This window comes from Chiloscyllium plagiosum, chromosome 31 (assembly GCF_004010195.1).
Source record: "Chiloscyllium plagiosum isolate BGI_BamShark_2017 chromosome 31, ASM401019v2, whole genome shotgun sequence".
NCBI classification, from domain to species: domain Eukaryota; kingdom Metazoa; phylum Chordata; class Chondrichthyes; order Orectolobiformes; family Hemiscylliidae; genus Chiloscyllium; species Chiloscyllium plagiosum.
The window spans coordinates 33,308,977-33,334,870 of NC_057740.1; the positions used below are offsets into that span (position 1 = coordinate 33,308,977).

Consider the following 25,894-nt stretch of genomic DNA (forward strand, 5'->3'; position numbering starts at 1 on the left):
AATTATACACTTGGATTAAATTTTCACTTTGTGCCTAAAAGCTCCTCTGTTGGGGGAATCAGCATTTGCCAATCTCTATAAGGTTATATAGTGCCTGTAGCTAATGCCCTGTCAAATGCAATCAGTTTGTAAAAGTGAACATACAGTGGTGCACCAATTTAAAACACCAACGATAAACCCACAAACACCCTTAAGGCCAATTCTTGACCTTACATCAGATTTCATCTCAACTGATTCTAGCAGAGCTTTAACTGACAGAAATGGACATTTTTTGACTCATTTGAGTCACTGTCAAAATAGATGTTCATTTTTCTCCAAGTTACAAAGGTGGGCACAGTCTGCAGGAAAAATACCATCTAATCAAAACATCATTGTATGAAGAACCAATTCAAAACATTCAACTATTAGTAGGCAGGGAGGCAATGTCCTAGTGGTATTATTCATGGACTGTTAATCCAGAGACCCAAGTGTTGTTATGGGGACCTGGGTTTGAATCCTTCCATGGCAAATGATGGAATTTCAATTCATTAAAAAATATCTGCAATTAAGAATCTACTACCAGCCATGAAACCATTGTCAATTGTTGCAAGAACCTACCTGGCTCACTTACTGTGCTTCCGGGATGGAAATCTGAAAATCCTCACCTGGTCTGGCCTACATGTGACTCCAGATCCACACCAATGTGGTTTATTCTCAACTGCCCTCTGAAATGGGCCACGCCATTCCTGAAGAAGGTCTTATGCCCGAAACGTCGATTCTCCTGTTCCCTGGATGCTGCCTGACCTGCTGCGCTTTTCCAGCAACACATTTCCAGCTCTGATCTCCAGCATCTGCAGAACTCACTTTCTCCACGCAGTTGTATTAATTGCTACGAAAACTCAACAAAGAAATGAAACTGGACCACCCAGCATCCACCTAGGTGCCATAAAAGACAACAGCAGAGACAGCCGTGTCGACCCTGCAAAGTCCTCTTACTAACATCTGGAGGCTAGTGTCAAAACTGGGACACTGTCTCACAGACTAGTCAACAGTCTGACACAGTCATTCTCATGGAATCATACTTGACAACATCCCAGATGTCACCATCCCTAGATATATCCCACTGGCAGGACAGATCCTGTAGAGATGGAGGCAAAGTGGTATATAGTCATTATGGAGTTGCCCGGGGTTTCTTCAACTTTGGACCCCCATTAAGTCTGCTGACTTCGAGTTAAACATGGTCAAGGAAATCTGTTGGTGATCACCATGTACTGTCCTCCCTCAACTGATGAATCTGTACAACTCCATGTTGAACAACACTTGAAGGAAGCACTGAGGTTGGCAAAGTGTACTGTGGGTGGGGGAGTACTATTGATCGATCTGGTCGGGTGCTGAAGGACATAGCTTGTAGACTGGATCTGCAGTAGATGCTGAGGAAACCAACAAGAGGATGAACATACTTGACCTCATCCTTGCCAATCTGCCTGCTGCAGATGCATCTATCCATGAGAGTGTCAGAAAGAGCAACAATTGCACAGTCCTTGTGGAGATAAATTCCGACCTTTACATTGAGAATAACCTCTATCGTGTTGTGTGGCACTATCGAATTGAATTGAACTTGATTGAATTGAACTGAATTTATTGTCACGTGTACCAAGGCACAGTGAAGAGCTTTGTCTTGTGAGCAATACAGGCAGATCACAGAGTTAAGTAGCATAGATAGTAAATAATAGATCAACAAAAACACAAAATGTTAAGAGTTTGTGAGTCCATTCAGTATTCTAACAACAGTAAGGTAAAACTGTTGCAAAACCGCTGGTGTGTGTGTGTTCAGGCTTCTGTACTTTCTCCCCAATGGTAGAGGTTGTAGAAATGTATTGCCAGGGTGGGTGGATCTTTAAGAATGCTGGCAGCTTTTCCTTGACAGCGGGCCTGATAGATGGATTCTATCGATGGGAGATTGACCTTTGTGATTGTCCGGGCCAAGTTCACCCCTCTCTGTAAAATCTCCGATCTTGAATGGTACAGTTGCTATATCAGGTAGTGATACATCCAAACAGAATGCTCTCGATGGCGCACATCTAAAAGTTGGCAAAGGTATTCACCATCATGCCAAATTTCCTCAGCTGCCTGAGGGAGAGAGATGTTGTTGGGCCTTTATAACCAGTGCGTCCACATGGAGAGTCCAAGAAAGCTTGTGGCTGATGACCACTCCCAAGAGTTGGACACTCTCCACTCATTGCACCTCTGTACTCTTAATGTGTAGGGGGGGCATGAGTAACATCCTGCCGAAAGTCAATAATGAGTTCCTTGGTTTTGCTGGCAATGAAAGCTAGGTTGTTCTCAGTGCACCATTTTCCAGGTCTTCCACCTCCCGTCTGTAGTCTGTTTCATCGCTATCTGAGATTCAACCGACTATGGTGCTGTCATCAGCGAACTTGTAAATGGCATTAGTCTGGTATTTGGCAACGCAGTCATGGGTATACAGTGAGTACAGTAGAGGGGCTGAGTACGTAACCCTGGGGGGCTCCAGTGTTGAGTGTTAGTAAGGATGAAATATTGTCCCCATTCTTCACTGATTGTGGTCTATGGGTCAGGAAACTGAGGATCCAGGTGCATGAAGTGGGGTTTAGTCTGACATCACTAAGTTTAGTAATCAGTCTCAAGGGGATAATAGTGTTGAAGGCTGAACTGTAGTCAATGAGTAGGATTCTTACATAGCTGTTCTTAGTGTCAAGATATTCTCGGGAGGAGTGGAGGGCAAGTGATACAGCACCTGACGTGGATCTGTTGGTCCGATCTGTAAATTGGAGTGGGTCAAGAGTAGTGGGGAGGCACAGGGATGACGTTGGCCATTGCAAAACAGGCAGGGACAGAGGCCTGCTGCAGGAAGAGATTGGAGATGTCCGAGAAGGCCTCTGCCAGTTGATCTGCACGGCCTCGTACTCCGTCTGGTCCTATTGCTTTCCTTGGATTCACACAAAGGAAAACTGATCTGACCGCTGATGCAGTGACTGTTGGGATAGGTTTGTCAGGACTTGTCAGAATAAGTGTTACCTCTCCGCCGAAATTCTACTCAAAGCGAGCATAGAAGGCGTTGAGATGATCCGGGAGGGATGTGTCATCATCTGCTACCTTGCACTGTCTCTTTTTAGAACCTGTGATGTCATTCAGTCCTTGCCATCGTCGCCGTGTGTCTGTCTGGGTCTCTAGTTTGGATCGGTATTGGTCCTAGGCTGTCTTAATGGCTCTGTGAAGGTCACACTGGGATTCCTTATATATGAGTGGGTCTCCTGATCTGAAGGTCTCACGCCTGGTTTTTAGCAAGTTCTATATGTCCTGATTCACCTGGATTGACTTCCTCAGTATGCAGTCCTCCACACACTTGTTGATAAAGTCTGTGACAGTGGTGGCGTACTCGCCCAAGGTACCCGCAGCCTGTTTGAATATGGCCCAATCAGCCGATTCCAGACAGCACTGGACCTGTATCCGCGAAGGGGGTCCTGCTTGAGCACCAAACTAAATGGGATAAACTTTGAACAGATCAAGTAACTCAAAACTGGGCATCCATGAGGCATTGTGAGCATCAACAGCAGCAGAATTGTACTCCAGCACAACCTGTAACGTCATTGCCCATCATATCCCCTACTGAACCATTATCATCAAACCAGGGGATAAACCTTGGTTCAATGGAGAATGCAGGAGGGCATGCCAGCAGCAGCATCAGGCATACCTGAAGATGAGAGGTCAACCTGGTGCAGCTGCCAAACTTGTGTGTCAAGCAGCATAAGCAGCAAGTGATAGACTGAGACACATCAGTGCAAAAGATAAGGCTGACATCAAGCAGTCCTGGCAACACTGGAATCAATGGGCATCAGGGGTCAAACTGTCCGCTGGTTGGAGACATAGCTGGCAAAAAGGGAGATGGCTCTGGTTGTGGAGGTTAGTCATCTCAGCTCCAGGACCTTTCCATAGGAGTTCCTCAGGTAAGTTCCCTAGGTCTAACCATCCTTATCTGCTTCATAAATAACACTCCCTCCATCACAAGGTTAGAAGTGATGATGATCACTAATGATTGCACAATGTTCAGCACCATTTACAACTCCTCAGATACTGAAGCAGTCCATGTCAAATGCAAAAAGATCTAGACAATATCCAGGCTTGGGCTGACAAATGGCAAGTAACATATGCACCACACAAATGCCAGGCAATGACCATCACTAATAAGAGACAATGTAACCACTGTTCCTTGATATTCAATGGTGTTACCATGATTGAATCCTCCACTATCAACATCCTGGGGGTTACCATTGACCAGACGTTCAGCTGAACTTGCCATATAAATACAGCCGCTTCAAGAATGTGTCAAAAGCTAGGAATACTGTGGTGAATAACTCACCTTCTGACTTTGCAAAGCCTGTCCACCATCTACAAGGCACAGTCAGGAGTGTGATGTAATGCTCCCCACTTGCCTGGAAGGGTGCAGCTCCAATACACTCAAGAGGCTTGATAATATCCAGGACAAAGCAGCCCACTTGATTGTTACCACATCCACAAGCATCTGCACTCTCCATCACTGATGCTCGGTAGCAGCAGTGTCTACTGTCTACAAAATGCACTCCAGATATTCTTTCCTGATGAAGGGCTTATGCCCGAAATGTTGACTCTCCCACTCCTCAGATGCTGCCTGACCTGCTGTGCTTCTCCAGCACCACACTCTCAACTCCAGATATTCACCAAGGCTCCTTAGACAGCATCTTCCAAACCCATGGCCACAACTATCTTGAAGGACAAGGACAGCAGATACATGGGAACACCATCGCCTGCAAGTTCCTCACCAAGTCACTCATCATCTTGACTTGGAAATATATCACCATTCCTTCACTGTCACTGTGTCAAAGTCCTGGAATTCCCTCCCTAATGAGGAGTCAACCCATAGCACGTGGACTGCAGTAGTTCAACGGGCAGCTCACCAACATCTTCTCAAGAGCAACTCAAGATGGGCAACAAAATGCTGTCCAACCAACAACGTACACATCCCACAAAGTCAAAGTCCCAGAGGAACATGGGCCTGCTATCTCATTAGCAAGAGACAACCATGTCATTTAGCTTGAGGGTCACCACACTTTTGGTGAGGGGCAAAATCAAGAAGGCAGGAGCTTCATGGTGACCTGAGCCAGAATGGTAATTAAAGTTGGTATCACACTGGTATCACACTGCAGCACAACCCAGCAGTCCAGCCAACTGAACTAACCATTGTACAGTCTTCTTAGACAGAGATAAGCCAATTCTGTGACGCTCCAGAATTTGTCAAATATTTTCTGGTTCATGCTTTTGCTAAACGCTGAGATATGAGAAATCAGACAAGCCTGGCAGATGTCCCTGATTTCCACATTCCTCGAATTTCTGGCTTCTAATTTTCATCACTCCACCATTAATGCATGTTTCTCCAGTTACCAAAACAAAATGGTTCCCCAAGACCAGGGGCTCTTGGTGGTGGTGGGTAGCCGCAGCAGAGATGGTGCTGAAAATGTGTTGCTGGAACAGCGCAGCAGGTCAGGCAGCATCCAGGGAACAGGAGAATCGACGTTTTGGGCATAAGCCCTTCTTCAGGTCACCATGAAGAAGGGCTTATGCCCGAAACGTCGATTCTCCTGTTCCCTGGATGCTGCCTGACCTGCTGCGCTGTTCCAGCAACACATTTTCAGCTCTGATCTCCAGCATCTGCAGACCTCACTTTCTCCGCAGCAGAGGTGGTGCTCGGACCAAGGACTCCTGGCTGCAATCTGTCTGAAGTGTGGACTTTTGGTGGGATTACCATTGCTATACCTGGAGTGGGAACTTCTTGAAGCCCAGGACACCTTGCAGAAGGCCTGTAGCTGTATTTGAAGACCCCTTGCACAGAAAATGAACTCTGTTCATGTAATTTATTTTTATTACTCAAAATGTTGCTAGATTGTGGTAACAAAACACATTTTATTGTGTCTTTCTAGATATATGTGACAATAAATAACTCATAATAATGATCACATTTCTATCTCTCTCCCCACCTTTAATACCGTTTTACATTAAATGTTTTTGATAATGCTCTTGTGGACAGACTTGAGATGTTTTGCGACATGAAAGGCACTATGTAAATGTTATTTCTTTGGTCCTCTTGACAGAACTAATATAGTGCAAGAAGAAGTGCAACAAAAATTGGCAAGTAGAATTAGTTAATTTCACACAGCAGATTTTGTGTAAAATTTGAGTAGGAATAGGACTATATCTATCTGAGCCTTTCCCAAAGGCAATTGAAGGATCAAATCTTTGTCAAAAAAGCATGTATTGCTGATATTACCTGGACTCGTTCTGTCACATCTTCACTCGTCCCATACCTCTCCTCAATAATGGCTTTGATTTGATGAGCTTCGTACTGTAACTGCTGCCGAATCAAATCCATGTGCTTTGAAACCTTGGAGAGATAAATATGAGAAACTGAACAAGTACACCAATGATGACATTGTAATCCAAAAACACCGCTCAAAGGAAGCGCAGTTCCATGTATTTTTAAAAAACAGCGAAGACAAAAGCGAGAGTTCTGCAGAGAGACACTATTTCCTGTAGCAGGAGAGTCAGAGATCAAGGATACATCTTGACAAAAGAACTAGAGGAGAGATAACACAGAGGAATTTTTAATAAAGTGATTAGTTTTGAGTATATTCACTGAAAGAATGGTGGAAGCTGATTCAATAGTAGCCTTCGAAAGGGAGCTGGATCTATTCTTAAAAATCTAGGGCCACAGGAACATGGAACTAAGTGGAACATTCTTTCATAGAGCACAAAGTGGGAGACCAGAGGTGAGAGATGATTTTTTTTTGTTTCTTGTCTGGTAAGGAATGTTAATACAAAAGCTCCTTTAATACTAATGGCCTATGTGCTGTAAGATACTTTGATTCTGTCATTTTATATTATTTCCGACAGAAATAATATAATTTAAGAAGAAGTACAAGAAAGATTGGCAAGTAGCATTAGCTAATTTCACACAGCGGATTTTGTGTAAAGTTTGAGTAGGAGTAGGACTATTCTATCTCAGCCTTTCCCAAAGGCAATTGAAGGATCAAATCCTGGCCAAAACAAACATGCATTGCTGATATTACCTGGTCTTGTTCTGTCATATCTTCACTCGTCACATACACATTAATCCAGTGACTAAAGTAATGTTCCGGGGATTCAAGTTCAAACCCCACCATGGCAAATTGTGGAATTTAAAGTGAAATTGTGGAATTTAGAATTTGGGAAAGGCTCAGATAGATATAGTCCTATTCCTACTCAAATTTTACACAAAATCTGCTGTGTGAAATTAACTAATTCTACTTGCCAATTTTTGTTGCACTTCTTCTTGCACTATATTAGTTCTGTCAAGAGGACCAAAGAAATAACATTTACATAGTGCCTTTCATGTCGCAAAACATCTGATTGGGGCTGTTAATCTAGTCCAATTTGGGAGCCCTGGCTAACAGATATAAACTGGAGTGTCGGGGGATCTGTTCACTCTCAGAAATGGCTCTGAGGAAACTTGATCAGTATCAAGGACTTTCCACGTGACTTGCTGATGGGATACCAGCCTCTGTGGAGTTATTTCAACGAGCAGCCAGAGAACACTGTCTCCCCCAACTCCCATTAAGGTGGAAGGAAGGAATCATTGTTGAGCTGCTCCTCCATTCACAGGTTGTTTCTCTTCCAGCTTTGCTGCTGATAGGTTTACTAATAAACGTATCATCTGCATGCTGTGTAAAGAACCAACATGTGATTGTAGGAGCAGCAAGCAGCTAGGCAAGAACTAGGAGCAAGAGTTGGCAATTTAGCCTTGCCAGCCTGTTCCCCCATTTAATATGATCTTGGCCTCAACTCCACTTTCCTGCCCACTCTCCATACCCCTTCAACCCATTATTAATCAAACATCTGTCCATCTCCTCCTTAATTTTATTCAGTGTCCCAGAACCACTAGACTCTGGGCTAGTGAATTCCACAGATTCCCAACCCTTTGAGGGAAGTCATTCTTCCTCATCTCTGTTTTAAACCTGCCACAAATTACCATAAAATTATTATTACATACCTTGATTAGATCTCCTGTCATTGTTTTCATGGATAATGGGAATCCAGTGGATGCCATATATCTGGACCTCCAGAGAGCATTCGCTAAGGTGCAGCACAAAAGATTGAGCAGTTTTGGCCTATACTCTCTGGAGTTTAGAAGAGATCTAATTGAGGTATGTAAGATGTAAGATTAGGGGAATTGGCCATGCCAAATTGCCCATAGTGTTCAGGGATGTGTAGATTAGGTGCATTAGTCAGGGGTAAATGTAGAATAATAGTGCAGGGGAATGGTCTGGGTGGGATACTCTTCGGAGGGTCGGTGTGGACTTGTTGGGCCAAATGGCCTGTTTCCACACTGTAGGGGTTCTATGATTCTATGATGCTAAAGGGGACTGACAAAGTAGATGTAGAGAGGATGTTTCTTCATGGCGGGGGGGGCGGGGCAGCAATCTCGAATGGGAGGTTATAATTATATGCTAAGTCATGGCAGATTTAAAACAGAGATGAATTCTTTTCTCAAATCTGTGGAATCCACTAGCTCAGAGTATAGTGGATCCAGGACATTAAGTAAATTTAAGGAAGAGATTGGCAGATTTTTAGTTAGTAATGGGTTGATGGGTTATGGAAAATGGGTAGAACGTGGAGTTGAAGTCAAGATGAGATCAGCCATGATGGTATCAGAGGATAGAGCAGGCTCAAGGCGCTGAATTGCCTATTCCTGCTCCGAGTGCTTATGTTCTAAATTCTAGCAAGTAGGTAGGTAAGTGCCAGCAGGGTGGGAGCCATTAGGAGAGCTGGGAGTTGGATTTAGAGGGCAGGGGGCTGGGGCCTGGGTGCTGAGGGCTGATTAAAGTCAAGCAGTGGGTGGCTCAGGTCTGTGAGATGTGGCCCAGGGCTGTAAAGGGGGAAGGGTAGGGGCAGGCAGAGGGGCCATAAGGGGCTGGGGGTGGAGGGGGGTGGAGACAGGCAGGCTGCAAGAGGGCAGCACAGGGGAAAGGTGGTTTTATGGGGGCTGGGAGGGTTGACAATGACCTAGCGGCACTATCGCTAGTCTATTAATCCAGTGACCCAAATAATGTTCCAAGGATCCAGGTTCAAACTGCGCCAAAGCAGATAGTGGAATTTGAATTCAATAAAGAATATCTGGAATTAAGAACCTACTGATGAACACGAAATCATTGTCAATTGTCGGAAAATCCCATCTGGCTCATTAATGTCCTTGAGGGAAGGAAATCTACTATCCTTACACAATGGCCTGCATGTGACTCCAGACCCACAGCAATGTGGTTGCTTCTCAACTGTCCTTTGAGTGATTAGGGATGGGCAATAAATGCTGGCCCAACCAGTGACACCCACGTCCCGTGAATGAATAAAAACACAGAGAGAGAGAGAGAGAGAGACAGAGAGAAGTCATAAACATAGGTGGGAGAGATGGGAAGGCTGCAAACAAGATAGGAGAGAGAGCAGAGGGAGCCAGATTAAATGGAGGGGAGAAAGAAAGAAGCTGCAAAAAGAAGAAAGAACAATATCAAACCCTTCGATAAAGGAACACCCAACCAACCAGGAGCTAGAAAAATCTGAAATCACTGAGATGATGATTTACTTGGAAGTGAACGTGGTATCTTATAATAAGGCTGTATACATTCAGGAGCTACTCAATGGGGAAGATTGTAATTGATGTTATTGAAATGAATATCGTTTCAATGACTAATTTTATATCTAAGCTAGAGCCCTGAGATTCAGCACAAAAGGTAGTAATTGACTGGTTAAAATATTCCAGCTTTTTTGAATGTAAATACATCAGCTGTGACCTCATCAGTCTATAGAAGATGTGTTCAAGGTAGCGGCTCTTTGTATGTAGAAGTATGTGTCGTTTACTTTAAAAATCTTATTCTAACACTGTCCGTTGGCTTTTGCCAACTTATACCTTGAGGTGTGTAAGACATCAATGTCTTCCTTGTGAGCTATGGCTTTAAGTTTAAAGGCAACAATAAATATTGAGGATACTGATAAATGCTTCTAATTCAGATTCTGCATGTTCCAAATATGTCACACAGCAACACAAATAACAAACAACATTACAATATCAGCAATTAATGAGTTAGTAAGAATGGAAGCATCCCCCTGAAGACCAAAAGGTAGCCCACATGGGGAGGTCTTAGAAAAAAAAATATTTTGACCCTGGCTGACCAACCACTCCAGATTTTCTGGGATTGTCTGACTGACTAATTTGGTCAGTTGCCCTCAGGTCCCAGATCATACCTTCCCTGTGATGCAATTTTCCTGGAATTTTTCTGTCACTTAACTTTTCTGAGTTTGGTTAGCTATTAACCCCAGAAACTGCATCTTTGTTTCTTGGGGCTTACCAGCCAATGTCGGGGGGATGTATGCAATTCGTGCCAGCTCACCCTGCCGAAGTTTTCATACTCACCATCCATCCCCCCCGCTTCCTCATGGGTTTTTCAGATGCCCTGCCTCTGTCCAGCACAAAGCAATCCCCCCCTCCCCCCATCGCCCCCCACTTCTCCCCTTGCTCTCGTAGGTCTTATGGTGTCCCTTAATTAATTATTGAGCATTGGCCATCCTGCTCCCTGCTTGCACTCTCACCATACTAAAACAATGTATACCAGGAAAGCTATTTTGGAAAACCTGTCCCTTTGTCTCCTTGGATATTGACTTAGAAATGGGCAGAAAATCTAAAAATGAAAACAGCTGTTACAAATGAAAAGAAAAACTTTCAGTTACTTCACATCTTTTATGATCACAGAATGTTCCAAAGTGCACTAAGAGCCAAAGATGTTTTATTTGAAGTGTTGACTGTGTTGTGAGAAACTCAGCAACCAATTTGCACACAGTTCCCACCAGCTGAAATATTAATCTTGCCAGTTAAACAAATATTTGAGCAGAATAAGTCTTGTCTATCTAAATCATTTACATCCACCTGAAAGGGCAGACAGTTAATATCTCAGCTGGAAGACAACAACTCCAGCAGCATAGTAAACCCCCAGTACTGCGTTGTGTTGTCATCTCAGTCAACTTCACGTTAGTTTCTTTACTCACTTTGCATTGGTTTGTCAACTCAATATTAAAGGTTAACTTAATTGATCGCACACTCAAAGTGTGTATTGTTCCAAAGCTACAGTGCTGATGCGCTGACTCCTTTCCAGCACAACTCTGTGTGAGGACAGGACCAGTTACTCAATTTAAAATACAGCTATCATTTTGGCTGGACAATTTTATGTTTGAAAGCAATAATGCCTTCTTTGTGCCGAAATGGTCTTTCCACATTCTAACTTGTTCTTGTGTTGTGTTTATCAATATGCATTCTCAACTCAATTCTGAGAAATGGAATTGAACCAAGACTCCTAAACCATGTTTCTATCTCCATTGATACTCACAGTCTTGATTTGTGAGAGTTCATCTGCCTGTCTGCCAAGATTCTGGATCTGAGTACAATAAAAGGCTTTCTCTTTCTCTTCCTTTTCAATCTCAGAAAGGAGCAGAGCCCTGCACAGGAAAAAAATGAGATATCTTAGTGTCAGCAATCCAGTAGCTATTTTTCATAGGGACATGAACGGTGTTGAAATGAGAAACATATTCCGAAACTCATCAGGACAAAATACAAGAATGCCAATTTTCAAGTGATATTTTCTTCCATCATATAAATTGTTGCAATCAGTGAAAATTTGTTTTTTTGTGTGACACAAAGTGCTTTAGCAACTCTCTTTTCAGAACTTTTCAAGTTCAAACCAGTTCTGCTGCCAGTTTTTAGGTCAGTGTGGGCTATCCATCTGCATCAAGAAGCTTCTGTTAGCTGGCCATTGGTATGTGTTTCACCGAGCTGTTTTGGATTACCTTCACTTCCTGCTGCCCCTGCAATGTGCTAATGGCCAGGTAATCTGATAAATTGCACTTCTGACATTGCAGCACTCCCTCACTGATGTACTGCAGTGTCAGCTCTCTGAAATGGTCTCACAAGGTGTTCAATTGAAGGCCATTTTGGAAACTACAATCCTAAGTTGACCCTGCCAGAGTCACCCACGAGATATGAAAAGAATAAAAACTATTATGTTTGCATGGATTCTATATTAAGGTAAATTTGGGGAGTTTGAAAACACAAATTTGAGCATTAAAAGTTTCAGTCAGCAGGCTTTACCTACAGTGGTCATGTGATTATTTGCAAAGGACCATGAATTCAGGAACACAGAAACTCAGCCCTTGCTGACTTCCCCACACCCCATGTGTGTCCATCCAGTTCATGTTCCTCAATGGGCAAGCTGGATCAGTTACTAATTTTAAATCTGAGATTGATACATTTTGTTAAACAAAGAGATAGAGCCAAAGGCAGGTATATGGAGTTTGGCCAAAAATCAGCCATGATCTCATTGAATGGTGGAACAGGCTCGAGGGGCTAAATGGCCTACTCCTGTTACCGTGTTTAAAATTTGTTCCCAAAGCTACATTTTCAAAGCAGTTCAAACAGCTTTTGTGCTGCCTAGAAATACAGTTAAAACTCAGCTGCGATCTAATTGATGCCAAAACGAAAAGGTCACAGGCGTCAACTCTCCCAAATTTCACAACTAATGACCCAAGTAACTACTGATGAATCCCTCCCCTCTGCTCCAATGCTGTTCCATGATTTACCTTTCTTCATTAAGTTCCTCTAGGTGCTCCACACTTCCACTTGCCACTGACAAAGAATCCTGCTCCAGTGCTATTCCACCAGGGTGCGTTTGTTTTCTCTCAGTTGGTGGCTCCAGTGCATGCTGATCCAGTCCCGAGCACACCATGTTTGATTGCCATTTTATGTCACATAATTTGGCAACATCCGTATTCAACTCTACACAATTAAAAAGAAGAATAGTTGACAGTGAATCCTCTGGAATTGATAAAACACAAGCTTATTTACAAACATGCCATTCGAACTCACAAGTCCAATTTTTCCACAGTCAACCCATCTTTTCAAGAACCTTCCTTTGTCCAACATTCCAAGTTAATAAACTTCTGGAATATAATCTACTTCAGAATTTCATTACTTTTTGCTTCAAAAATTCCAACTGAGTTAATTTCATACAATCAGACTTCCAAACTTTAATATGAGTATTTGAAGCTGCCAATTCCCTTCACAGCTGCCCCTTTAAGTACAGACTGCATTCTACTCTACTATTTATCCCATTTATGTTATTTCTTTTCTGGAATATCAATTCAACTACCTTTCAGATTTATTGACCTTTCTGCATCACACACAGTCCCTCAGCTATGGGAGTTGCAGGGAAAACACACTTCACTATTTACTCCCCTTTGTCATTTCTGGGAATAGAGAATATCTCACTTGGCTTTGAAGTGATGGCATGATCTTTACTGTACCTGGGAAATGGTTCTTCTTGCTTAGCCTCCAAAAAATGGCCTGATTTAGTCAGCTTGACATCTGTGGACACATCATCACACCTATTGCCTTTGCTGTGTTTCTGACAATATTATACTGGTCGACATGCATTGACAACAGAGAAATACCTCCAAATTCCACCTCTATTTATTGGGGTACAGTTGCACAAGGGAATCTTATCCTACAAATTATTTAGCATAAATAAGCTGATCCAATTAGGGATTCTATTTCCATCAGGGTTTAGGAGAAACTGCAGAACTTCCATATCTGAGTTTGAGTAAGTTATTGTACATTGGGTTATTACAGCTGAATCTTATTGTAGACTCACTTGACACACACAGGAGTATTTTTGCTGGACTGATGTTGGTCTGTTTTCATGCATTCATGCGTGCTGTAGCCCAGTGCTATGGATTATGATGGTGGAGGTTCCATTTTGTTTCTATCATTGGACAGACCAAGAGTCACATTCGCTGCCTGCCATGAGTGTGTGTTAGAAGGATTTGCAGGCTGGTCGTCAACATTGGTGGGTGGCACGGTGGCACAGTGGTTAGCACTGCTGCCTCACAGCGCCAGAGACCTGGGTTCAATTCCCACCTTAGGCGACTGACTGTGTGGAGTTTGCACATTCTCCCCGTGTCTGCGTGGGTTTCCTCTGGGTGCTTCGGTTTCCTCCCACAGTCCAAAAATGTGCAGGTTAGGTGAATTGGCCATGCTAAATTGCCTGTAGTGTTAGGTGCAGGGGTAAATGTAGGGGAATGGGTCTGGGTGGGTGCGCTTCGGCGGGTCGGTGTGGACATGTTGGGCTGAAGGGCCTGTTTCCACACTGTAAGTAATCTAATCTAATTGTTAGCTGTGTTATGAATGCACTTTCCTTGGCCTTCAGATCTTGGAATGGGACTCTGGAGCTTCTGGCTTAGAGGCAAGATGCTACCCACTGCACCATAAGACCCCACAGGTTATGGAATAATAAGAAGAGTTTCTCATCTTTGTGCTAGAGGCATTGTGTCAAGCCTTAACACTTTCCAAATAGCTGACTGTGCAGAGCATGCTCAGACCTGGGATCTATTGCTTCGACTGATGCTGAGTGGTTACTTTTACCCACTCAACCATGTTATATCGCAGACAGGTTTATTAACTTTCTCAACACCTGACAATCCCCTGCCTTCCTCAAAATGTGATTATGAGCATCAGAACCCAATGAGAAAAAAAGGTTTGCATTCAGAGAGCACCTTTCATGACCGAAGAACATAACTCCATAAAGGATTTGTACCTGTCAATGAAGTCATTTTTAAGCTTAACCACTGTGGTAATGTAGGAAATGTGATGGCCAATTTGCACACAGCAAGACCACAAACAATAATTTGATAATAACTAAATTATGTCTTTCTACGATGTTGATTTAGGTGAAAAATATTTGTCAAAGATTGTGGTGCTGGGAAAGCACAGCCGGTCAGGCAGCATCTGAGGTGCAGGAGAGTTGACGTTTTGGACACGAGAATGATGCTCGTTTCTGATGAAGAGCTTATGCTCGAAACGTCGATTCTCCTGCACCTCAGATGCTGCCTGACTGGCTGTGCTTTTCCAGCACCACACTCTTTGACTCTGATATCCAGCATCTGCATTCCTCACCTTCTCCTGGTTAATTATAATCTCACTGCAAAGCCTCTTCCAATAATGCCCACCTTGAAGAAGTTCTCCTCCTCCATCTACAAGGATCTTAGTGAGCCCCACTCTCTCTCTCTCTCACTGCACCCCCAAAGTTGTTTCCTCTGCCCTGAAGTTCTTCAGCCACATCCTGAAGCAATTTTTATAGCCTCATTCCTGATGAAGAGCTTATGCTTGAAACGTCAACTCTCCTGCTCCTCAGATCAGGCAGAGATTGATAAATTCTTGATCTCGCAAGGAATTAAGGACTACTGGGAGAGTGCGTGTAAGTGGAACTGAAACACCCATCAGCCATGATTAAATGGCAGAGCGGATTTGATGGGCTGAATGGCCTTGCTTCCACTCCTATGTCTTATGTTCTTATGGTCTTATGGATGCTGCTTGACCGGCTGTGCTTTTCCAGCACCACACGGTTTGACTCTGAACTCCAGGATCTGCAGTCTTTAGTTTCTCCTAGTAAAAAATATTTGCCAGGACACAGGGGATCACTCCCCTGCTCTTCTTCAAAGTAATAATAGGAATATTTTACATCCTACCGAAAGGGTGGGCAGGACCTCCGTTTAACATCTGGTCCAAGAGCCAGAATCTCCAACAGCTCACCACTTTGTTTGTCTTACACTCAAGTGTCAGCCTTGATTTTTCTGCTAAAGCTATGGAGTGGGACAGGAACTCCCAAACATCTAATTCAGCAGCAACTGTGCAACTAACTGAGGCACTAGCTGGCAACAACTGAAAACTGTGTGATTTTATTTTGCCTCAGAACATAAAGGAGGCATTGTTGAGGAGGTCAGCATTAAATTATCCGGAGGAAATCACTAATAATGCATGGTATATTTATGTCTGTAAGCCTGATGATGCACAAAATAAAATCAATCCTGACGCATAATTGAATTCCACACGATTGAGTGTCCTTTGAACTTTGAAATTAACTCTGCCACATGTGAAAAAGCGCATTTTTAAAATTTAGTAGTAAATCGCACTTGGTATTGCTCTTGATAAATGAGGTGATAATGCGCTTTATGATAGGACAGGCATGTCCTATGTAATTCACATTTATGGTTCACGTGGGTGATGTCAGTACCTCTGTGCTAGTAGCTTCGGGTTCAGGATCCACTTAATCGGCAAGGAATGTGCATTCATAAAGTGGTCAATAAGTTGACAATCAGCTTGCAAATCTTTCCAGGATATGGCAGGTGATAAGAATTAGAGAGATTCCTCATCAGCCATTTGATAGAAAGAAATTGGGTTCTCTATTTTCACTCTCCATAACTCCAAGATAACAACATACATGTAAAGGTGGATATTGTCACACGATCCTAACACCAGGGGAAGCCAGTTGGCCATGTGGTTCAGATTGGCTTCAAGAGCACAAGGTTTAATCCCTGTTCTGCCTGGGCTGGATTCAGGAGCTGCTTCCTTGCCTTACCTGCGGTGGAGATCACAGTGCTGTGGGTCAGACCTGCCTTTGAAGAGGGGATGTATAAAGAAGAATGATTCCATGGTCAAGGTTAATTTGTGTTTTGGTGGGTTAACCCTCACAAGGTTGTGAGGCTGTAAGAAACTTCATCCTAAAATCAATTAAAGACTTGATGCTAAATGGGAGGAAAGCTGGTAGCTTGGCAACTGTAACTCCCCAGTAGTAGGTCCAAAGAAATCAGTCCAACTGCCTACTTTGCCTTTTCTAATATAAACCCCTTGTTATTTGGAAATGCAACACCCCTGAATGAAGTTTTGCGATCACTGGGGCTTGGGTTCAGGGATCAGTAGAGGCGCCTGGCTGAACCTACCTGTATATCAGCATGGACTTTTCTCAATTCCCATCAACTCCATATTAACAGTCCACATTATTGAGGTCTCAATATATCAATAGTGTTTATAGGCACCAGATATTGCAAGACCAAAATTCACCAGTATAGTTAATCAGGTTAGTTTAATTATTTATCAATAAGAAAAACACATCAACAAATCCATATTGATGTTACGTTCTGTGCATCATGAACCTAATTGACACAGACAATGTTACATAATCAAATATAAATATTTCTAATTACTCTGCTATGGCACACTGCCAGTGAAAGTGGGACTTGAACCCAGACCTTCTAGCCCAAAGGTAGGGACACTACCACTGCACCACAAGAGCCATCATAACCAGATACACCACTTCCTGTAGTGAGCATATGCATGTTACAGCTTTAAATTGCTACATAAGGGTCAAGGTTCAGCATAGCAATTTTCTTGACTTCTCCTGGATCAACAGCCACCCAGATCAGAAAAGTGCAAGATCCATCCCATTTGGCCAACCTCAGTCAGAGCTGCTGCTGGGCTTGACCTCAACATCCCCAGCTTATGAAAGCACACAAAAAAAGTCACTTTCCATACCTGATCGCCTCTCCTGGATTGGGTCTTTGCACTGGCACCACGTGTGAACAGGAGTGAGCTTGGTCACAATTGTCACATCTGTTTATCCCTCAACCCAGTGGTCAGATATGTCTGCTTAATCTGATTTCAAGCACACTTTGCTGACAGTAAAGTACCTTGGGGTATTCTTAAACCCATTAAGGTGCTATAGATATTTTTAAAACAACCTGTTCATCCAACGCTGTGACTCACCTCCAGAGCAGATGGGACTTGAACTACATCTTCTGTTAGGGACACTCCCATTGCACTACAAGAGCCCTATCAATATATTACAGAATAACAAGTCTGAACTGTATCAGACCCTTCACAACCTTGCTGCTATATGTGGCCTTCAGGTGAGCCTCTGACCACACATCCATGCCATCACTATGATTTCCCATTTGCACTTCAGTAACTTCACTGAACTCTGCCCCTCCCTCAGCTCACGGTTACTGAAGCATACTTTTTTTATGCTCAGATTTGATTCTTCCAACTCAATCCGAGCTGGCCTGCCTCATTCTACTCATCATCATCACCTAAATCCCTACTGCCTGTATCCTAACGCATACTAATTCAACCATCCAACTCTTTGTTCAGCTGATCTGAGCTTAAAAATGTGTTGATGGAAAAGCGCTTTTCCAGCAACACATTTTTAAACACTGATCTCCAGCATCTGCAGTCCTCACTTTCTCCTGATCTGCACTGGCTTCCAATAAGCAAAGTCAATTTTCAAATGATCAACCTTGTTTGCAAATTTCCTCCAAAGTCTCACGCTTTCCAAATCTCATCCTGTCCCACAATCCTCTGACACATCTGCACTGCTTTAATGGTGGGCTCTTGAGCAACTTCTCTGGCTCCACCATGATTTCATCTAGTGGAGTCCTTAACTCCAAAATACCCTTTATAAACCTGTCTGCCTCCATATCTCACTTCCCATTTTTTAAAATTCACCTTAAAACCTGCCTCATTGACCAAACTGTAGCTGATATCTCCTTCTGTGACTCAGTACATGATATATTGAGAAGGACAAGGGCAACAGATTATGGGGCTCTACTACTTGCAGACTTCCCTCAAGCCGACATATCATCCTGACTTGGAACCATATCACCATTTGTTCAGTGTCACTGGTGAACTCCCACCTTCTTGGTTGTCTATCTACAACATATAGACTATAGTGGTTCAAAAAGGCAGGTCACCACTGTCTTCTCAAGGGTAACTTAGGAATTGGCAATAAATTCTGACCTAACCAATGATACCCACATCCCACGTAGGATGTTTAAAGAAAATTTTAAAATATTCTTAAAGGATATTTAAAAATTTGATTTACAAACCTGTGTGAAACCCATTGAGGCATTTTATTACGTTGAAGGTTCTATACAACTACAAGCTGTTGTTGTCATAGAGATGTAGAGTCATACAGCATGGAATTAGACCCTTTGGTCCAACCAGTCCAGGCCTAACATAATCCCAAACTAAACTAGTCCCACCTGCTTGCTGCAGGCCCATATCCCTCCAAATCTTTTGTATTCATGCATCCATCCAAATGTCTCTTAAACGCTGTAACTGTACCCACATCCACCACTTCCTCAGGAAATTCATTCCATTCACAAACCACTCTCTTAATAAAAAAAATTGCCTTTTATGTCTTTTTAAAACCTCTCTCCTCTCACCTTAAAAATTTGCCCCTTAGTCGTGAAATTCCCCATCTTAGGGAAATGACAACTACCATCTATACCTCTCATTATTGTATAAACTTACATCAGGTTACCTCTCAAGCTCCTACGCTCCAGTTAAAAAAGTCCCAGCCCATCCAGCCTTTCTTTATAACTCAAATCTTCCATACCCAGCAACATCCTGGTATATCCCTTCTGAACCCTCTCCAGCTTAATAATATCTGCTTGATAATATCCTTCCCATTACTGGGTGACCAGAACTGAATACAGTATTCCAGAAGAAGCCTCACCAATGTCCTGTGCAACCTCAACAAAATGTCCCAACCCTTGTCACAATTAGATTTTTTCTTTACACTAACTCCAACTGAGTAAAACCCCAAAATGTACAGGAAAATAATCAACTCCAAACTATAAACTCTGGCATCTGGTGAGTAACTTTTTTTTTATTCATTCACGGACTGTGGCTATTCCTGGGATTTATTGCCCATCCCTGATTGCCCTGTGACTTCCACAATCACCACAGTCTGTTAATGCACCCACAGCGATTAGGTTATCAGCCTAAACTAAAATATTGGTGCAATAGAGAAAGTAAAGATTTAGTTAGTATACTCTGTTAGAAAATCCAATCGTAGTTGCACTCCTCAAAAGGTAAAGGAATTGATCAAAGCTTGTTTGATGAAAGCAAGTGCTGCATTGATCCCGGTAACATCCCTCACCGAGGGACTGGGGTGGGGCGGCAGGGATATTGGACAGCTACGCAGGGAAGAAATCAATATAAGAAAAGATAAACTGTTGAGGCGGTAAAACTAAGAGCTGGGAAAAAAGGGTTTGGATAAAATCACATGATAGGTAAAATGAGATAACTTTTAAAATCAGGCCTTGATTTAAATGCTAGTTATATTTAGGACAATAACACTAATGCTGTTTGCCGGATGATTGCCAGCTTGGGCAGAGCTGTATGCCCAGCGCACTTAGTGGAATTGCTGTGAATTAAATCAAGGAGCAGACTTTTTCAAATCTCTGATGCAGCCCTGAAGTGTGTTCTGTATCACATTGCCAACAAGTGATTATAAGCTATCCTGCACTGTACTTGAAGCTGGACAGAAATTGCACTAAACGTTGGTTTTCTCTTGCTTTTATCTCTTTGCCTTTGTATGCCTTGTATTAAAGACTGACTTGCATTTATAAAGCACGATTCATGACCCCAAGACATCCCAAGTCACTGTACACAGCCAATGAAATACTTTTTGTATTGATTGTTGTACTATCAGAAACATGCAGTCCCAAAAGCAGCAAAGTGACAATGAGCAGGATTTTAGGTGTGGTTGAGAGATAAAAATTGGCCAAGACATGAGAGAGAACTTGGGTCAAGAGTGTGGTGCTGGAAAAGCACAGCAGGTCAGGAAGCATCTGAGGAACAGGATAGTCGACGTTTCGGGCAAAAGCCCTTCATCCCTTTCAGTCAGGATGCTGACGGACCTGCTGTGCTTTTCCAGCACCACACTTTGGACTCTAATCTCCAGCATTTGCAGTCCTCACTTTTACCACGAAAGAGAACTTGTCTGTTCTTCAAAAAATGTACCATGGAAACTTTTGTATGCATTTGCAAAGCAGAAGAGGATCTGGTATAACACTTCATCTGAAAGGCAGAACCCGCAGTAATGCTGCACTCCCTCTGTACTGCACTGGAGAATTAGTCAAGCTTTTATGATCAAGTCCCTGAGCGGCGCTTGACCCACCCACAACCTTTTGGCTCTGAGCCACGGCTGACACCAAATGACCAATAGGGGTGGATTTGAGCAAGTCGGAAACTAACTTTTTTTTTATGTTTGTCCCACGCACTCAACTTAGAGGAAGGAATGTTGTGATGGAGAGAGAACTTTTGTTCGTTTTAAATAGCAAACAGATGAAGGAGAATGAAGGAGAAATTCAGCATGTCTGTGGAGAGAAACAGAGTTAATGTTTCGAGTCTGGTATGATTCTTCTTCAGAACAGAACATTTCTAACAGATGGATTTTCCATCATTACATTGCATATGGAGATATCAATCCTACCTTTCAGCTGGTCCAGAATTTCGATCCTTCCAGTCGACGCTAAGTTGCAAGCTTCTTGCTCCAGCTTGGTCTGGAGCTGCTTTAACATTTCCTGCAGTAGGTAATTGAGGGTAATCAGTACACCTATCATCCTGCTACAACAGTTGCGACGCACACAGGAAAACTAGACAGTCAGAAGAACCTTTCTGAAAGAGAAGCCTGTTGGTATCGAGGCTGCTCAAGGGTATGACTTATAATTTCGTTTTCCTTTGCCAACTTTGCAAACACCAAGTACTCTTTCAATTCTGTTTGTTTATAACACCGGGCACTGGAACAGAGGCATTTATTGGAGGCAATGTGTATCAAGCTTGATTAGGAGATCTCCTCATCGTTACTGGTGAAAGCTGTGGCTGGTGAATGTCTGCTTTAGGTCACCTTCATCACCCTTAATACCATGCCCTCTGGCTCCGTACGGAATAAATGTTGCAATAGAGGATGTGCCCTTGCAATTGTAAATGTTCTCCTATCGATCCTGTGATCCTTTCCATTTTTTTCTCCCTCCATTCCCATTTAAATATGCCATACACCATTATAACTCCAACAAATCAATACTAAACACATTTTGTTCTGCAGAAGCAATGCGTGATGCTGTGCGAACTCTTGTTACCTTTCAGGCTGACAGAATGAACAGGCCCTTGCTCTTAGCAGCATACAAAAGGAAGTGGCTGTGCTGAGTTCCTGTTTAATAACACTGCTGCCTGTGTAGGGATCAGCATTACAAGGCCTTTTACCTTCAAATGCCCTGCGCTCTCAACTTCAAACATTAAGCCAAACATTATTTAATGCAGTGATTGATTCTGCAATGCTCAGAGGAAAAATCGAAAACAGCATTAAAGCAGCCACAGGCTGGATTTTAACACCTTCCTGGGCATCATTAGTTCCTCAGATCGTTGCAAAGTGCTCCAAAGAAGATGCTGCTCCAGTCGGTTATTAAAAAGCTGCTGCTGCATCTAACTCCCGTTTGAATTCCATCGATCACTTTGAAAGCGCTGGGCTGCCTGTGTTGGCGTTATCCAGGATAGGCACAGTAACTGGTCTAATTCCACAGCATTGCCACTGTACATCCAACATTCACTCCCAGCAGTAATCACTCTGGAAAGGATAGTTGCATGACATCAACTTCCAAAAGTGTATGTACCAGCTGCATCCTGCCATTTTATGTTTTAATTGGAAGCGGAAGTCACATCAAAGCACAGCTAAATGTGGAGTTTCCAGGTCGCTACACATTTTGGCTTGCATGTACTGTTCTGCAGATGGACTGTGTTCAGTGTGATTAAATCAGAGAATCAGGTCGCTTTAGGCTTGCCACATCGGATCAAGATGCAGCTGCACACAGCCCTCTATCCTGTTCTGTTCCAACCACTACATTAAAAGCAGCAGCCAATGGATCTGCTGAGACTGGGGCTCAGCACCTCCCAAAAGCACCCGCAAAGGAAAGATTTAAAATGCAATTTCAGAAGTCTGATGCAGTACATCAATAAAACACCAGAATCGATGCACCACACAGTGACAGCAACTGTCAGTGAACACTTCTCAGAAAGCAACACCAGAACAGCAAAACTGATAGCTTCAAGAGAGAAGGTCATTCCGTCTGCTAGCTTCATGTCTCTCTGAAAGACCATTTAACTTATCCCACTCACTGTCTTTTCTCAATGTTTGGTTCCCTATAGGTGCTTATCCAATGACCTTTTGAAAACCATGATTGAATCACCCTCCACCATCCTTTTAGGCAGTGCATTCCAAATCCACAATTTTTTCTTTTCATTCATGGGCTATTGGCATTGCTGGCAAGGCCAAACTTTAAAGTTCAACCCCGGTAGTCTTGGTGGTGATGAGCTACAGGTCTTCGAGAATAGGGATAGCTGCAATGCTGTTAGTAAGAGAGATCCAGGATTCCAAACCAGGAACAGCTATATGTTGGAGGTTGACATTGTGCATGACTAGGAGGGGAAATTGCAGTGTTCCTGAGCACGTGTTGCCCTTGTTCTTCTAGGCAGCAGAGGCTGCAGATTTGGAAAGTGGTGTCAAAGAAGTGTTGGTGAGTCATTGCAGTGCATCTTGTAGATGGTACACACTGCTGCCACTGTTCATTGGTGGTGAAGGGAATCAGTGTTTGTGGGCGTGGTTTCAATCAAGTGGTCTGCTTGGTCCTGGATGTTTCATCAAACCTCTTGAGCATTATTGGAGCTGCACCTGACCAGGTAAGTGAGGTGTACTGTATCACACCCCTAGTTTGTGCCTTGTAGATGGTGGACAGTGACCTGTGAGACAATATTCGAGTTACTTGCCACAGAATTCCCAAGCTCTGGCCTACTCCAGTACATACTGTTTATATTTCTCCATTGAGAGTTATTGTATTTATTTATGATTTGGAGATGCTGGTGTTGGACTGGGATGTACAAAGTTAAAAATCACACAACACCAGGTTATAGTCCAACAGGTTTAATTGGAAGCACACTAGCTTTTGGAGCGCCTCTCCTTCATCAGGTGATTGTTCACATCACCTGATGAAGGAGCAGCGCTCTGAAAGCTAGTGCTTTCAATTAAACCTGTTGGACTATAACCTGGTGTTGTGTGATTTTTAACTTTGTATTTATTTAGTATTTTTGGAATGCTATTAGTGTCTTCTGCCATGAGGTCTGATGCAAGGCATTTCATCACAGAATCCCTACAGTATGAAAACAGGCCATTTGGCTCATCGAGTCTACACCAACCCCCCGAGGAGTATCCCACCCAGACCCACACCCCTGTACCCTACCCCTGTAACCTTGCATTTCCCATGGCTAATCCACCTAGCCTGCACACTATGGGCACTTTAGCATGACCACTACATCTAACCTGCCCATCTTTGGATTATGGGAGGAAACTGGAGCACCCGGAGGAAACCCACACAGACATGGGGAGAATGTGCAAACTCCACACACATAGTTGCCCAAGGGTGGAATCGAACTTCTGTGGTGCTGTGAGGCAGCAGTGCTAACCTATGAGCTAGTGTACCACCCTTTTCTGCCATTTCCTGGTTTCCCAATATTTCCCAATATTATTTCCTCAGTCACATTCCCTACAGAGCCTATGTTCAGTTTGGTCCCTCTCTTGCTTCCCTTTTGAACACCCCACTCAATCTGATAGCCTGTTGAGTTCAATAAGAGAGTAGAATTGGATGAGGTGGAAAGCCATTTTTTTCCCTTGAATACTCCCAGATGTTTAATGGGCAGATTAGGTTAAAATTACTCACTGCGGTGTTAGTTTGGTTAATATTTTGTTGTGAAATCAAGGATGAATTGCTTGTATGATGGATAGCAGGCTTCTGTTATCAAAAACACTGTGTACGTTTACCATTCAAATACTAAGTCGGTACTGCACAGCAAATTCTAAAATGTGCAAACTGCAGTTGCCAACATTCTGAAATAGGGCTTGTCAATCAACACAAAATAAAGCTCTTTCTGTCGGTCAAGTAGCCAGACGGGTGGCATTTATATAGCGCCTTTAACATAAACATGTGCCATGGTGTCTCACATCAAGAATACATAGAGAAACGGATGACAAGCTTCAGAGAGCAAGACTATGAGGAGAGATCAAACGTTTAATGAAAGTTATGGCTTGTGCTTCCATAATGGCTTCCATAAATGCAAACAGAATTGAAGAGGTGGATACATTTCCACAGCAAATGGCATAGAACAGGGCCAAGGTTACTGTAGAATCTAACGAAAATTCATTTATGAAATCAAATATTCCCACCCAAATCTCTTGTAGTGTCGTTTGGGCTTTAGAGTTTCTGAATATGAGAAATAGAAGCATGAGTAAGCCCTTCGGCCTGTGAAGCTTGCTCAGCCTTTTAAAAGAATCACAGCTGATCCTCCAGCTCAACCTCACTTTCTTGCACGTCTCCAAATCTTCTAAGTTTTCCATTGCACATAAATGTACCACACACTGCCTTGGTTGTACATAATGATTGAACCACAGCTACCCAGGGTACAGATTTCAAAGAATCACAACCCTTTCGAAGGAGGAGACGTCTCCTTAGCTTTGTCCTAGATGGTTGACACTTTAGTGTGGCATTATGACCCCTAGTTCTAGACCGCTCAGCCAGGGAAAGTAACCCTCCAGCATCTATAATTAAAAATGCTGTATATTTCAATTAAGATCACCTCACATTCTTTCAGATTCGTGGAAGTACATTTCCCGTCTGTTCAATCTCTCTTCAAAGGACAATCTTTTGATCAGAGGCAACAGTTTTCTGAACCTTTGTTGCACTCTCTCCAAGGCTGATACCTGTGCAATTAAAACACAAATGTGGGGGGTCCAAAACTTAAAACTGCAGTGTAGCTGAATCATGTTAATAAGAAACCACCAAAGTCAAGATTTAACTAAAGGTTTATCTCTTTTGGGATCCACGAGACCCCCTGTGCTCTGAGTGCATTCACATTATAACAGGAAGCATTCACTCCCTTTGCCACCGATGCTCAGTAGCAGCAGTGTGTGCTACCTACAAGATGCACAGCAGAAATTCATCGAAGATCCTCAGCCAACACCTTCCAACCCCATGATCACTTCCATCTAGAAGGACACAGGCAAGCGATGCATGGGAACACCAACATCTTCAAGCCCCTCCCCTACCCCCC

At 43.0% G+C, this 25,894-nt stretch overlaps 1 protein-coding gene across 2 annotated transcripts in view; it reads right to left on the reverse strand.

Moving 5' to 3' along the window:
* Positions 1-25,894, reverse strand: part of apc2 (APC regulator of WNT signaling pathway 2) — a 202,534-nt gene that overhangs the window by 76,891 nt on the left and 99,749 nt on the right. For both annotated transcript variants that reach the window (XM_043721336.1, XM_043721335.1), the window contains exons 3-6: positions 21,234-21,324; positions 12,703-12,898; positions 11,457-11,565; positions 6,320-6,433 (exon numbers count right to left, since the gene is read on the reverse strand). In XM_043721336.1, coding sequence (XP_043577271.1) covers positions 6,320-6,433; positions 11,457-11,565; positions 12,703-12,898; positions 21,234-21,324 — 510 coding nt within the window. The remainder of the gene's footprint in view (positions 1-6,319; positions 6,434-11,456; positions 11,566-12,702; positions 12,899-21,233; positions 21,325-25,894) is intronic.